Source organism: Hyaloscypha bicolor (genome assembly GCF_002865645.1).
Source record: "Hyaloscypha bicolor E unplaced genomic scaffold K444scaffold_47, whole genome shotgun sequence".
Taxonomy (NCBI): Eukaryota; Fungi; Ascomycota; class Leotiomycetes; order Helotiales; family Hyaloscyphaceae; genus Hyaloscypha; species Hyaloscypha bicolor.
In genome coordinates, this window is record NW_020194549.1 from 366,406 (window position 1) to 380,752 (window position 14,347).

A 14,347-nucleotide genomic window follows, 5' to 3' on the forward strand; every position below is an offset into this window, starting at 1 on the left:
AGGGGAGAGGTGTATTAGGTGTAGAGAGTGGAGATGGGGAAGATGCTCGGTCTTCTCGCGAGAGGGTGAGGTTCAATGGGATGGATTGATGTTGTGGGGGAGAAGCTTGGGTTGGAGAGTTAATTATTTGACTTTTCAAAATTTTTGAGGCTCGGGACTTTTCGGGCGTTAGCTGGGTAACGGGCACTGACGGACTTGACGGATTTACGCACCAGCGGCAAACATGGGGCCGAGAGCTCTTAGCGTATAAAGGCTGCACGTGTCCTGACCTCGCTGTGTTTCCCGACCTCCAGCCTTCACTCCTTCTCATAAATAGGGGGGAGGCTTGGAGAGGGCTGTCTGATTACTAAACTGTCTATAATAAAAGGGGCTCGCATTCTAGGGTATATTATAGATAGGCCAGTTGTCAAATAGCCCCCTTAAATTCTTTCCAAGCTTCACCACCATGGAAGTTCACCTCCAGCCACCCAACTGGCACCCGCAGAAGTCTGCGTGCACGAATTCCTATTTAAATTGTTATAAATCTACGTTTATGCTACTTCACCATTAAATCTGGATTATTTTCGAATTTTGTATTGTGTTTTATTGTTTTGAAAAGCTAGGAGACATGGAGAAGCACTTTTTATATGCTGTATTGCTGCAAATTTTTCCATCCGCAGCCTGAGCCCCACTTTCTTTGGGGTCCTCGGATATCGTTGTTGTGTTGTCATACCTCAGACATCTATACAAACAGCTGCTCCCTATTATACCGCTCCACCCATTTGTCTTGCCTCAAGGTCCGTCATTCAGAGGGCACAGGGGCTGGCCATCCATGACGCAGAGCTCGTTGCGCTTGTACTTGCTCCAAGGATGCAATGCTTGTGGGGCCATTCCTTGCATCCAGTAGACGAGGTCAATCTGGAACATCAGATCAAGCACCTGCATCCGCTCCTCAGTCGGAACCCACTTGTGCTTGGCGAAGAAGATTCTTCGGTAAAGCTCCCAAGTTCGTTGTGGCTTCTTGTCGAGTCCCATGCGATACCGATCCATAGTACTGTTCATGAGCGTCACTGCTTCGTCCTTGGTAAACTCGCATTCTCGACCCGGGAGGGTGGCCACTTGGACCTCGCTGGGACAGTCGATTGCAATGCCGTAAGGTGTATCGCCGAACCAACTCATCAGGGAAAGCAGAGGCAGCGGAAGCCATAGGTCAATGTTCTGCTCGAGGGTTGTAATCTGATCGTACCACTAGGTTGTTGATCGAATTAGCCATCCTTGTTCGGGAAAGCCTCGGTGGGGTATCACTTACCAATTTAGCGTCAATACCCTTGGGAAAGTACTGATCAAACCATCCGGGGGACGGGACGAGGTCCAGTGCGGCCGTATCCCGGTGGATACCTCTCATGTTCATCATGCCCAACATGTTGGGGTACATCAAGAAGACTTTGTCAGCGTCCGGCGGTGGTACTTCCGGATACATTTTATAACGATCGACGTTTTGATGGTCGTCTTGAAGGACCTGTGCTGCATATTTTGTTGACGTTAACATTCGATTGCCATGGGAGAGCAACACCAAACGTTGTCCCTTTTGGTCTCCACCGAGGGATGCACACTCGTCAACCTGAGCTTGGTCGTTGAATATGCTAGCCTTCCTTTGTACAGAAACTGAGTCAGTAAACGCTCGAAAGGATTGTTCCGGGAGAAACGAGGCTGTGTCAGGAGACGTACATGAATGGCACACCGCGGTCCAAGTCCTTTTCTCCCCAATCTTCGCCACCTTGGAGTGTGACTGCGTCATTAAGCTGCACTTTCAACTCCGCAAATATACCATCAAGCACTGCATCGATATGGGATTTATCCGCTCGCATCTTCTCTGCAAGTTCATCGTCAGGTTCCTCTTGTTCATGCGGAACTATGTCTTCATCCACCTGACCGGCACCCTCTGGCGAGAGCTTAGTCTCGAGGATTGTTTCCGCTGTAATAGCCTTCTCATCGCCATCTGGCGGCTCTTCAAGCTGTGGATTCAACTTGGAAGCAGTTCCGCCAGGGTTCGAAGTGGGTTGTCCCAGACTTGAAGGGTTCCGGGGAGAAGAGGGCTGAGTGGTACTCGCAGGTGTCATTGTATCGTACTTCGTGAACGAATCACCAAGGTTGCTGCCCATCGAAGACTGGCGTCGGTGACCTGCCGTTGCTGAGAAGGAGTTGCGTCGAGGCTGTGGGTGTTGTAAGATCGGATTCGGTCGAGAAAGGCTGCTGCTGTGGACGAATTCAGTAGGCGACTGTGTATTCATGTCTTGGTAAACTTGGCGAGCATATGCGTTCAGCTGGGGTGTACCAAGTCCAACTGGCGCTCTCTGCTGGGGAGAACGAGCGAAGGGAGGTTGTGCTTGTTGGAGAGGACCGAATGGATGCCGGCCGGAGGGGAATGGAACTGGTTGTCCGAAGTTCGGTTGTTGGTTCAACTGAAAGTCGAGACCAGGTGTGAATTGAAGTTGTTGTGGTTGTTGAAACTGAGCCAGTGGACTCGATTGACAAAGGTTCTACGCGCGCGACTGCCTTGCAAGCAGAGCTTGTTCGAGGTGAAGAGCTTGCTGGGTTCGAGGAATCGGAGCAAAGTTCGATGGCTGAGTGCCGAACCCGTTCTGCTGCGGCAATCCCTGAAATTGCTGCCCACCAAACTGCTGCGGAGAAACTTGCATGTGCTGGAGTTGCGGGGGAAGCTGCTGCTGAGGTATCTGCGACCCCCTACCAGCGTTTGGCGGACGAGCTGGAGCGAACCCGCGCTGATTGCCCGGCCGAGCAACCACCCATTGAGACCGCTGGCGACTGCGGGTCTGGGAAGCGACGCGTTGATGGTACGAAGGACCCCCAAGATTTGTTTGAGCATGCCCTTGACGACCAGGCGGACCGGGAGGACTACTAGACAGCCCCTGATCAGGATGGGGCGGATCTGCCATGATATCGAACCCGCTCGAGGAGATGATGGCGAAGTGAGTGTTAGTGAGGCGAAGGCGACAAAGTGAAGCACCGCACAGTGAGGCACCGCGAGATGAAGAATGTGAAGAGATGAACACGAATTAATGAACACTGTGTGGAGGTTGGACTGGTTCTGGAGCGTGAAAGTTCGTGAAGTTGTTTCCAAGATTGAAGGACAAAATACTACAATCGGCTTTGGAAGTAGCGAAGTAGCGCCAATATGCCTTTATTAAAGCAGCGATGGCAGCGAGAGAGAAGCAACGGAACTGCTTCACTTCACGATACCAGATAGCGGCTTGATTGGGGGACTGCTTTGATCTGAATATTAGGTGAAAGGCGGGAGCAGGCACTAGCTGGACCTTAGGACGTGAGACCGCACCCAGGGGATGTCATCTCATTATTTGAAGTCAGTGAGAAGATGGGAACAACAAACGTCTCAAAGAATGTGCAAAATGATTTCGTTAGGTCACATCAAGATCACGAGAAGGGTTTCCATGGTTGAAGAGGGAGTTGTCCCAAGATAGGAGGGCTAAACTCACTTACTACAGAAATTGACAATCAGCCCGGGGAAAATCCCTCCCACGTTATTCCAGTACCCCAAGAAAATATGGCAATTGGAATAAATGAACTGTATAAAAAGTTGAGTGCACTTTTGGATTCCTTGCATGCACAATTGTTCCTTGATGGAGAGCCATTTCTTGTAACACCTGTGCTAAAGTCAGCTTGGGGAATTCAATTTGAGCTCTATCGAGACCGAAGATATCTTCTTTCCAACACCCGGAATTGTCTCCTCTTCCATCCATGCTTAAGTCTAATGAAAGTTGCTCCGGAGCTGAAGCCCATGAGGTGTCGTCTGGACTGGCGGCTGTTGGCGAGCAAGCGAGTGTGGGTCTTCGCTGCTGCAACAAAGGGGCAAAGAACCAGCGTAAAGCAACTGTAAAGTGCGCGGCAACCTGGATAATGTCAAAATTTGCTCCCTTGTGAGACATTTAGGGGCAACAGGGCTTGAATTTTCAAGGACTCGTGAGGAAGGACTGGACTTCAATGTCTTGAGAACGTGCTAGAACATTGAAATGCAATGGGAAAAGCTCCAGATCCTCTATTAATTCTGGACTCGAAAAGGCTTATTAGCTGCGATATCCATCATACATATCAGCCATCGTGGTCGAAAAGTTCCGTCGCCTGCTTATCAGAAACCCCTCCTCACTCCCCTCCCATCCTGAGCTGTCCTTCAGTTGGCGTCCACTTAAATTTGTCTTGAAACCTAGACATTAAAAACATCAGTATTACCCACTTACTCAACCCCCACTCCCCTCCCTCCAAAATCTCTGTGGAAAATGCCCTGAGAACAAAACCACACTCACTCAAACATAGCCGCCTTCATCCCCTCCTCGTAAATATCCTTTGGAATCGTTTCGACAAATTCCCAGTCCTTCAATGTCCAAGGCCGTTGATATTTCCGGGATGTCGTTTTCTCGCGCGAGAGTATGAGCGCTCCTGCTTTGCTGGCGGTGGGAGAGAGCGGGCGATCTCGCCGCTGCGCCGATGGTCTTCTCTGAGTAGAAGGTTCAAGCTGCTGGGGCCGCCGTTGGGCAGAGGGGTTGTAGCGGTTATTGGTCGACGTCGTGTGAAGCTCCGTCCGTGGAAAAATTGGAAATGCTGACGAAGGGGAAACAGTTCCACAGATGGAAGAAGATTTTTGATTTGATAGATAAAGGAACAATGATAGAAAGGAATCACAGATGAATGTACGGAATGGATCTGAGGGATCTGAAATCATTTGAAAACGGCACCTATTGGGTATAATCACACATCATATCTACTTTGATATCTTGAGTGATGATTGTTGAAGTCGATCCGATCTACGAAACTCCCGCAACGCCTCGGGAATACTCTAGCGTTGAAGTTCTCCCACTCAACATCACTCCTGAATCACGATTCAAGCGACAACACCTTGGTGCTTCTCCGCCCATTCCTTAACCTTCGAAAACAAGGCCTTCTTCCTCTCCTCATCACACCAACTCCCCTCGACCGCCCCCTCAGCAATACCCTTCCACTCTCCCAAACTCAGCCCAAACGCCTCCTGAACCGCACAATAATTATCCAATATATAACCCCCAAAATACGCTGGATCATCACTATTAATACTAAACCTCACTCCCTTATCCAAAAACTTTCTAACCGGCAAATCTGCAACCTTACTCACACACCTCAGTCTAACGTTGCTGAGCGGACACATAGTGATAAGCGTCTTATCTTTCGCAACTCTCTTTAGCAACGCCTCATCATCCACCAACCTAATCCCGTGATCGATTCTCTCCGTATGGCAAATATCCAGTGCCCTCGAAATATACGTCGAATCTCCCTCCTCACCCGCATGCGCTGTCCTTCTGATGCCGGCGGCTTTGGCAGAAGCATACACTTCCCTGAATATCTCCGGCGCAAAGCCGACTTCACTGCTATCAAGCCCGATTCCAGCCACTGTGCCATTCGAGAAGTGACCCAGCGCCACAGCTTCCTGGTATGCAACATCCGCGTCGGCTTCCGACATGTGTCTCAGGAAACACAGAATCAGCTTGCTCGTCAGCCCAAACTCTTTCTCCGCGCGATTTTGCGCAGCAGCCAAGCCTTCCACAACGGTTTTGTATGCAATGCCGCGGTGCGTGTGTGCTTGTGGGTCAAAGAAGATCTCTGCATGGAGAACACCGTCGGCGTGGGCGCGGGTGAAGTACTCGTAGGCTAGGGACTCGAAGTCGGCAGCAGTGATCAGCACCGACATGCCGATGAAGTAGTAGTGCAGGAAGTCATTGAGGGATGTGAAGTGCAGATACCGCTCTTCGAGCGCGGCGACAGAGGCGAAGGAGGGGTCAATGTCTGGGTTGGGGAGGGGCACTTTGTTGAGTTCTGCGAGACGGAAGAGGAGGGAGGGCGAGAGGGAGCCTTCGATGTGTAGGTGGTGCTCACATTTTGGGAGGGCGTGGAGAGCTTGGTGGATGGGGGATTTGCACATCGTGAGGTGGTGGGGTGTGTATCGATGGGTGAAGTTCTGGAGATGAGGACTTTGGGAAGGACTCGTAGGAGCAGAGAGGAGAGATGGTTGCTGTATCTTCAACTAATTGATAAGCACGCTGCAGAGAGCTGTCTCACTTGTTTAGCGTTCAAGATACAGAGTTCTATATGGGCGGGTGGAAGCTTGTCTCCGACTTCAAGGAAAGAGAAGAAAGGAATAATGAACGTGAAGTAATCCAAACCGAAAGCCTACCAAAAGATTCAGCCATTCACTCTAATATGAACCCCTCACCCGTCCCCAGCCGGGCGATTGACATTACAAAAATATACAAAAATGTGGAGTTTTGCCGTGGCAGAATTCTCTGCTCAATTGATGACGCTTCACCGCCCAACAGGTCCCCTGGAAAACGGCGCCTTCCGATTTTAACTTACTCTACGTCTTCACCCCCATTTCTTCGGGTTTGTATCGTACTCGCATTGAACGCCGCTTCTGCCTCGCTCTCGCTGTCAAACAGTTGTCGTCGGCACTCCTCGCCAGCAGCACAATGTCTCACAATTCGGATGCGTACCTGATCTTGTCTTACCCACCGGTACCTCCCCGGCTGCCACGTGAGGCCCACTTCATGCGCCGTCTTCTCGAACCATCAATCTCCTCTTCGAGCCCTCTCCGATGGAGCACTCGGAAAAGTTTGCGAATCTGATCTACATGCGCTAGGAGTTCGGATCGGATTGTTTGTTTCAGCGTTACACAATGCTGCATTTATTATTAAATAAGGCAAGGGCAGCGAGGGGTTAGGGCAGGAGATGTTTGCGACTGTTTGCGAAAGCGAATCTCGGAGTGAGATTCGGCGCCTCGTATTACGAAGCTTTATGCACAGGGTGTTTTTTGATATTATAGTGAACGAGCCATGGAGCTATGGACGGAGGGACTGAAGACCTATCAATAAGTGTCATGTGCTATTGTCACACAGCTGTCCGCATCATAGTGTTGATCTTACTTAACGTGAAGAGTGTTTCCTCTACCCGTTTGAGGTGGATTTTCAGGTGTTTTCTTTCCACTTCGACGGCTGCGTAGGCCGAGGCCAGACTGATCAGTAACATCGTTTCAGATTTCCCATGCGGGAATGCCGTTCTGAATCGACCTTGATCGACAAGGTGGAGACCGCGATCGCCCATGGAGATTCTTTGCAAATATCAGTACTGTACTAAGAGTGACTTCTGTCAGGGCCTGTCAAGTGCAGGGAAATCCCTTGAAGAGTTGTACGAGCAGTTGTCGTTCGTCACGCCGAGGGTAAGAACCCAAACTCAAGCTCGGATACTCCCTTCGGCAGTCAGCCGTACCAACAGGAAGCTTTCCTTCAAACTTCCATAACGCCTCGGTCTGAGAGCTTGGATCGGCTTCTGAACTTCTCTGACGTTGATGGCGGGCGAGAAGCAAGGGTGAGGCTGTGCAAGGGTCAAAACATCAAAAAAACTGACAAGCGTTCATCAGTCATCGCTGGAGTTATCGCCGACACCTATCGCGGAAGAAACCCATCATGGGACAGAAGCTCCGGCCTTGGGCAAACACCAAAACTCGCAAGTCTCTTCTTGGCCGAAATATCTCTGGTCGATCACATCCTTAGAAACGGATCACCTAGGACCAAAAGGCCCATCCATAGGAGCCCTATCTACGACATCCCACCTCTACTCGTACTCCAGGGAAATACGTCCAAAGTCTTCACAGAGCCGCCTAACTTAAGCAGGTAATAATTCACGAAATCTGGAAATCTTATTGGACATTTTCCCTGGTTGTCGAAGAACCCTCTAGAAGTCTTGGCAGGACATATTACCCCGAGTACCATAGTAGCCGTTTCCTTTGAGAGATCAGCAGCAAATTCCTTTGGCGAGCCAGCGGGTCCTTCGGTAATAACTTCTGTGCAGAGGACAAACCCTGCCCATCAAGTTACTTTGCGCCACGCGGAACCGCTCAGGCGGCATGTCTCACGCTGCCAGGGTCCTGTTGAAGAGATCCATCCCAGGAACTTGGGACATAGGCCAAAAGCAAAAAAAAAATCCCATCAGCGATATCGATGCATCACATACTGTACAAAACAAGTCCACGATCAGCACGAGACCATGTTTCTCGTGCCCCATTCACTCGAGTGGCGTTCTCAGGTGGGGTGTTCAGATTAAGGTGTCCCTTTCAAGTCCAGGTGGCGAGCCCAGCAAAAGTTTATCTGATGCGGATGCATCTTACCATGCGAGGGTCCTCGACTTTCTCGGGTCACTAGATCGATCAAAACACATGCATGGCTTATCCGCGGTAGGACCTTGACATGGCATGGAACAGGTCTTTGAAGATCTGGAAGCTTGCCGATCTTGATACATTCCTTGACATCAGAGTTCGGGTCTGGGGTTCACTTTGCGAATGCCCACTTATGCGGTTGTCGCTTCTAGAAGGTTAAAGGTAAAATCAGCAATGATTCATTATGACATAAAAACACAACACAGTATTATAGACTCTGAACCAGGACTATCGTGACGGTTTTCTCTGATTCTTTTTGTTTGGTTTCAGTCAGATCGCCGTTTCCTCCCAGGATACAAATGCGCCATTTGCCGCCATCTGGGGGAGCTTGCCGGTAGGGGTTCATCCGAGACTGAAGGGAACGTCCAGGTTGTGAGTCTCCATATCGAGGCGGATATGCTTTTAAAAGGTCGTAAGAATGAACCGGCAATTAGACTGGAAACTTAATCCTTCTAGCTGACGTGCTATCGTTGGAATGGTAAGCAGGCTTCGCGTCGTCCCCAGATTTTTTTACTTCAGACCAAAATGCCCCGCCAGACCTCTTGAGGAAGGGTGTGCCGCGCGTTGGTGTTCGGGCTTCAGGCCGAAGTTTGCTGCTGGACACTGGCACCTCGGTTCCTTGTTTCTCTTAATGATTATTGGGAGCAATAAGACAGCACGAGATGGTTCATCTCGGCCCTTCATCAATTAAGATTAAATACAGTATTCCTTACTTATCCTATCAGAACCACAGTATACCTTATTGCAATGACGCTGGTAGTACAGTACAATGACTTTGTTTTAGGTTTCACCTCAGGACGTTGAGAAACCGCCAAGGGCACCTTATTACTGGCTCGCGGCAGTCGGATGGGCGGGCTGCTAGTGGGAGAGTTCTGGATGCGACTGCAGGCTTCCTACAGTAAACCCCTTTTCCGCGTCTCTAACGGTGCCAGCGCGCACATGCCCAAATGCTTTCGCTGGCCAAGGGAGATGCTGGGCCGGACGTAGCTAGGGAATTCCCGAATCGTCCGGGGCAAGCACCAGCAAAGGTTCAAGCGGTTAGCTTCCTTGTCGGATCTTTCCTGCTCTCCCTTGGCCATTCGGCACGAATCCTCCACGCATGATAAACTAAACTTTCCGTCCACAGCCCGCGTCCACCCCACATGTGCAGCCCGCCGCTGCTCATCCCGTCGGAACATGCCAGGAGTTACTAGCACGTCTTCAGGGCTGGTTGCGAAACAAGCCCAGATGCCGTCTGCGGCGACGAGTGACGAGTGACGAGGTCCCCAAAAGTGTAAAAGGGCACAGGACGGACTGTACATCACTCCGCACCGAGTCTCTGAATACGTCTACTGCACTCGCCAGTAGTGGCCCCTCTCCACCGTCTCCCTTGCTCCAGTGGCCAGCCCAACCGTCCCAGCGATCCAGCGCTGCGGCGCTGCCCTTCCGGATCGTCGCTGGAGGCAAAAAGCAAAAAGAAGACGCACAAATCGAACAAGATGAAACGCCAGAGGAGGTGCATCGACTTCCTCATTGGGCTGGTGGCTGTTGCGGCCCCTCATGGACCGACCCTTCACCCAGAAAAGACTAAATGCAGTTCATGGACTGCATGGCGTAGAATCGGATGAGACAGCGAGCCCTCAAAAGGCTCAAACTCATCCCAGCTGGTCCTTGTCCCGGTCAATAATAGCACACTCTGTCTGGTCTGGTCTGCCACTCCGCCAGCAGCCCAGCGCCAGGGTTCCGCCAAAGAGCGTGCTCCACCACAGCCTTGCATACATTGTCATGCGTCCTCGGCCGCCTGCCACTGCTGATCTTGTTCGGGACATGGGCCTCGAGACATCCTCTGAACTCCCCTGGTGACATCGCTTCAAGCTGCGACCACTGCAAAGACGTGCTGGGGCAAGGGTTGCAGGTACCACCTCTTAACCAGCGCGACCTCCTCCGCAAGCCAGGATCAGAAGCGGCAACGCCATTTAAACCCCCTCGTGGGAGCTATTACTTCCGCTCTGGGTCAAGCCTAGCTGGCCAGCTGTATTATCGTTCAAATATAGTTCTATACCCACATGCTGTGGAGGAAACTGACGAGTTCCACACACACTTCTACACGTGCCTCTGCATATTCTGAGGTGCAGACGAGACAATACCAGAAAACTTCACTTCGAGGACGGCGAAGTATCTTTCTCCAGAATCCACGGTCACCATCTCGCAACTCACTGGCTTTTCACAAGTCGTCCTTGTGAGACTATCCTCGAGTCGAACCCACCTCAGCCGGGCCGTTGAAGTTCCTCTCAACGGGCCGAGCTATTCGGCAGCCTGTGCCGGAAGCAGACAGCAATCCAGACCTACATATGCAGTGAACGCTGCAGGACGCCAGTGTACGTCACCTGCCGAAAAGTCTGCAGGCTGGATCAACAGCGGCCAGTGGGAGTGTGTGTATCTCCCATCAAACAAACTCCCTGGTATGTGTTTTTAATCTATCTGAGTGAGCGATCCCTCCTTTCCAGAATCATTGGCGGCGGCTCGTCAGTACCGAGCAGCCTGCTTGTCCGCAATGCACATCATGTCCCGGTGTATGACAGAATTCCTCCTTCCTTTCCGACCCGGCAATCAAGAGTAGGGCACGAAAGGGCATGTGTGCCGCTGGTGTTCGAAAAGGAATTCCCAGGAAGGTCCGGAGAAACGAAATCGGGCGAGGGTGCCACTTCCTCCCCCCTCTCCCAAGGGCTTACCTCACTGGCTGTGACGTGCCCTCCTATCCCTTGCTAATGGTTGTGGGTGTCGTGGAAGTCCAGCGCAAGGGTCCGGCTTTGCCATGGCCTTTTGCGTATTCAGAACAAGGTTATCCGGGAAGCAGGGAGGGTAAGCTGGTCAGGGCTGCTCATAAATATTTTGCGCTTCTCTGCCCTCTGCCTTTGGTTCAAGTGCTGGCAAGCCTGGCTTACTTGGCACTGGATTACTCCAGATTTCCCAATCAGCCTTAGAGCGGAAGACCAATGCTGGGGCTCCTGGCCGCCCCCCTCCCCCTTCCTACTTCAGCCCACACCACTTCAGGCCCTTCCTCACTTAAATTTCTACCCATATCTGGCCCCATCTTTGCCCTCTCTGTCGGCAATTTTCTTTCCCAATAGATCTTTACCGCACCAATCACTATCTGTGTCGCCCGGTATAGGCCCCTCAGCCGACGACCGCCTCTCTGAACGTACGTAGCTGATCAATACCCTGTCACAGATTCAACTCCAATACGGTACGGACCAGCTGCCGACATTTGGTACCTTTGCGGACTTCTGGGAGTGGTGTGGAGTGGGGAACCTGCGATCCAGCCCTCCACGCAACACACTTGCATCGGAACTAAGCAGCCCTAAGGTTGCACCAAACTGCAGCCCGGCGGCGTGTCACGGATCTACCAGATCAGAGATACCATAGAATTGCTCACGGAGAAAAAGTCTACTTCTGACTAACACAATCCTTGGATCCTTCCGGGTTATCACACACCACCTCACCTGCTCCCAACAAAACACCCGCATCGAACGTTCGTGGATCACTTCGATTGCATTCTCCAACTCTTCCCAGCACACGTGTAAAAATTGTTGCAATGAGGCTGGAGCTTTGAACTTCTTCAGCTATTACCTGTCTCGCTTCTCTCTCTATCTCAGACCACATACACCCCGTTAGTTCCATTTTGGATAAAACAACCGACTTCCGGACTTTACCATGGCTGGGTCAACACATAATACATACTCGAGGTCTCCAATACCTTCGACAACATCTTATGATTCTTCTTCGGTCTCGTCCGCCACCTCACCGCGTCCAGGGCCGTATGAAGGAGGGCTTATGGGAGCCTCTCCACGGCCAATGAATGCACAACATCCTCAGCATATCAACATGCCATCCGGTCTTCCAGGCCATACGTCATTTCAAAACACTTACGGATCAGCGGCAACGTCTCCTGGACCTCCGGGGATGGAGTCAATGGCGTCCACATCCTCAAGCGGAACTCCAGGCGCTTCGGGAGGGCAAATGTCGTCTGCCAATATGTCGGCACAGAAAAGGGCTTACCGACAACGGAGGAAAGATCCGAGCTGCGATGCCTGCAGAGAGCGGAAAGTCAAGTGCGATGCAACAGAAACAACCAGCTGCTCAGAATGCTCGAGCCGCAATGTCAAGTGTCAATTTACAAAAGAGACCAACCGGCGGATGTCATCTATCAAGCAAGTACAGGATTTGGAGAAGCAGATTACACAGATCAAACGGGAGAATTCACAGCTACGGTCGATGCTAAATGGTCGAGAGGGCCAGATGGATATCGATAGTGAGGGGCCTCAGCAAATGCAGATACAACTACCAGAAATTGGTTCACATCCCAAGAGGAGGCAGAGACCGCCCCCTCCCCAGGAACTCTCACGGGTACGGTCGAATATCCGAAACTTCGGCCGGGGTATCTTCAAACCGCCTGCACCGTACCGGCAAATAGGGTCGCAAGCACATTTCAATCCTCCTCGTCCGGATCTTCCCCCGAAACACATGGCCGACCATCTTCTTGGCTCCTACTACGCTTCAGTGCATATGATAATACCTATTCTGCACTGGCCCACGTTCGAGGGGGAGTACGAAGCTGTCTACAAAGCGGGAAGTCTACATGGTGTTCCTCCAGTATGGAGCTCCCTCTTCTTTTCTGTCTTGGCAGTTGGCGTTCTGTTCAGTACGGAACCCAGTATTCACAGGCCAAATAAAGGCAAGGAATATATCGAAACGTCCCGGGTGCTCATAGACATGTGGAATGATGAATTTGTCATTGATCACGCAAGAGCAGCAATCTTGACCAGCGTTTTTCTTACGGAGATGAACCTGAAATCAGCGGCGTGGACGTGGCTTGCCTCCGCGGTTCGAATAGCCCAAGATATTGGTCTACATTGTGAGACAGGACCATGGCCCATGATTGAAGGAGAAATGCGGCGCAGAGTATGGTGGGGAATCTACGTTTGGGACCGGCATATGTCTCTTGAACTTGGACGGCCCCTACTAATCGAAGACGCTGATTGCGATGTTAGTCTCCCAGCGGCCATCGATGACCACTATATTCACGATGCGGGGATGATGGTCCCTAGTGGCGTTTCTCCGCTAACCAACTTTATCTTGCCTATTATACACGTTGTCCGCTCTGTTTCCCAGCTCATCAAGACATTGAAATCACTCATGATCTCACCTTCAACCCTTCAGACCTTCGACACACACTTCAGCTCTTGCATGGCAGCATTTCCTCCATCTTGCCAACTTACCGCACACGAGCCTCTAGATCCTCGCATACTAGCTCCCGTATGCCATCTCATGAACGCTCGCCTCATACTTCACCGTCACAATCTCACTACGTCTTGTCCACCGGAAGTCAGGGGAAATGCAATGGAGCAGTGTATTCGAGCAGCACTTGACTCGGCGAATTTGGTTGCAAGAGCAATGGCATCATCGACTCCCTCGAATCCATCAACACCTCCATTTGGTCCTACCGCGAATGCTATGACATGTACGCACATCTGGAGATGCACTCTATTCCTGCTATTCGGTGGCCATTTCGACGCTGCACTCACTTGCATCCGCGCTTCTGCGAGCATCGCTACTCTTCGGGACGTCAATGTGGCATGCGGTCGAAATGTGGCATTCTTTCTAGGAGTATTGATTGAGAAACGACGGGCGGGAGGATTGGTTGGAAGCAAAGGGTATCGCAGGGAGCGGGAAATGGATGAGGAATTGATGGCATACGTCTCCGGGGACCTACAAGCCAGTCCAGAAAACAGTTGGATTTGGACAGGCAGCGAGACAGGCATGAATATAGTGGGGAGCAGCGGAGCCGCAAAGATAGGCGCAAGCCCGACGCTACTAGGCGGTGGGAGGGAGGAGGGCACGAACGTCCTTACGGATGTGGAGGCTCGAGACTGGGGAGGTTGGGAGCGAGTGGAGTACTTGGTTGGCGTCCTGGCACGGGAACAAGGCGGTTACGTACAACCTGTGCACGCTAGCTACGGATCTGGTTCAAGCGGAGGGGGCATGGGTTTCGAGAGGAACCAAAATCAAGATCGGAATAGAGGCAACGAGCGGATGAGCATCACGAATATCATTTGA

General features: G+C 51.4%; 5 protein-coding genes across 5 annotated transcripts; 3 read left to right on the top strand and 2 right to left on the bottom strand.

Moving 5' to 3' along the window:
* Positions 1 to 1,110: 1,110 nt before the first annotated feature.
* Positions 1,111 to 2,353, bottom strand: K444DRAFT_316755 (uncharacterized protein). The gene is made up of 2 exons (XM_024871856.1): positions 1,708 to 2,353; positions 1,111 to 1,631 (listed from the first exon to the last, which is right to left on the bottom strand). Exons 1-2 carry the CDS (start codon positions 2,268 to 2,270, stop codon positions 1,190 to 1,192), a joined length of 1,005 nt encoding a protein of 334 aa, XP_024740845.1. The 5' UTR covers positions 2,271 to 2,353; the 3' UTR covers positions 1,111 to 1,189.
* K444DRAFT_316704 (uncharacterized protein) lies at positions 2,083 to 3,270 on the top strand. The gene has a single exon (XM_024871855.1). It carries the CDS (start codon positions 2,388 to 2,390, stop codon positions 3,000 to 3,002), a length of 615 nt encoding a protein of 204 aa, XP_024740846.1. The 5' UTR covers positions 2,083 to 2,387; the 3' UTR covers positions 3,003 to 3,270.
* Positions 3,271 to 4,716: 1,446 nt separating this feature from the next.
* On the bottom strand, positions 4,717 to 6,456 carry K444DRAFT_609532 (adenosine deaminase). Its single transcript, XM_024879594.1, has one exon. It carries the CDS (start codon positions 5,963 to 5,965, stop codon positions 4,895 to 4,897), a length of 1,071 nt encoding a protein of 356 aa, XP_024740847.1. The 5' UTR covers positions 5,966 to 6,456; the 3' UTR covers positions 4,717 to 4,894.
* A 2,742-nt stretch (positions 6,457 to 9,198) lies between these two features.
* On the top strand, positions 9,199 to 9,821 carry K444DRAFT_626424 (uncharacterized protein; the record flags this gene model as incomplete). The annotated part of the gene is made up of 2 exons (XM_024882647.1): positions 9,199 to 9,288; positions 9,378 to 9,821. 2 exons carry the CDS (start codon positions 9,199 to 9,201, stop codon positions 9,819 to 9,821), a joined length of 534 nt encoding a protein of 177 aa, XP_024740848.1.
* Positions 9,822 to 12,250: 2,429 nt separating this feature from the next.
* K444DRAFT_521942 (uncharacterized protein) lies at positions 12,251 to 14,347 on the top strand (the record flags this gene model as incomplete). Its single annotated transcript, XM_024874164.1, has 1 exon — positions 12,251 to 14,347. One exon carries the CDS (start codon positions 12,251 to 12,253, stop codon positions 14,345 to 14,347), a length of 2,097 nt encoding a protein of 698 aa, XP_024740849.1.

Bases quoted from the DNA above. Each gene is read 5' to 3' on its own strand.
- K444DRAFT_316755 (XM_024871856.1), bottom strand. From the start codon at position 2,270: ATGAATACACAGTCGCCTACTGAATTCGTCCACAGCAGCAGCCTTTCT. The intron at 1,632-1,707 runs GTACGTCTCCTG...TTCTGTACAAAG, and splicing joins GACCGCGGTGTGCCATTCAT to GAAGGCTAGCATATTCAACG.
- K444DRAFT_609532 (XM_024879594.1), bottom strand. From the start codon at position 5,965: ATGTGCAAATCCCCCATCCACCAAGCTCTCCACGCCCTCCCAAAATGT.
- K444DRAFT_316704 (XM_024871855.1), top strand. From the start codon at position 2,388: ATGCCGGCCGGAGGGGAATGGAACTGGTTGTCCGAAGTTCGGTTGTTG.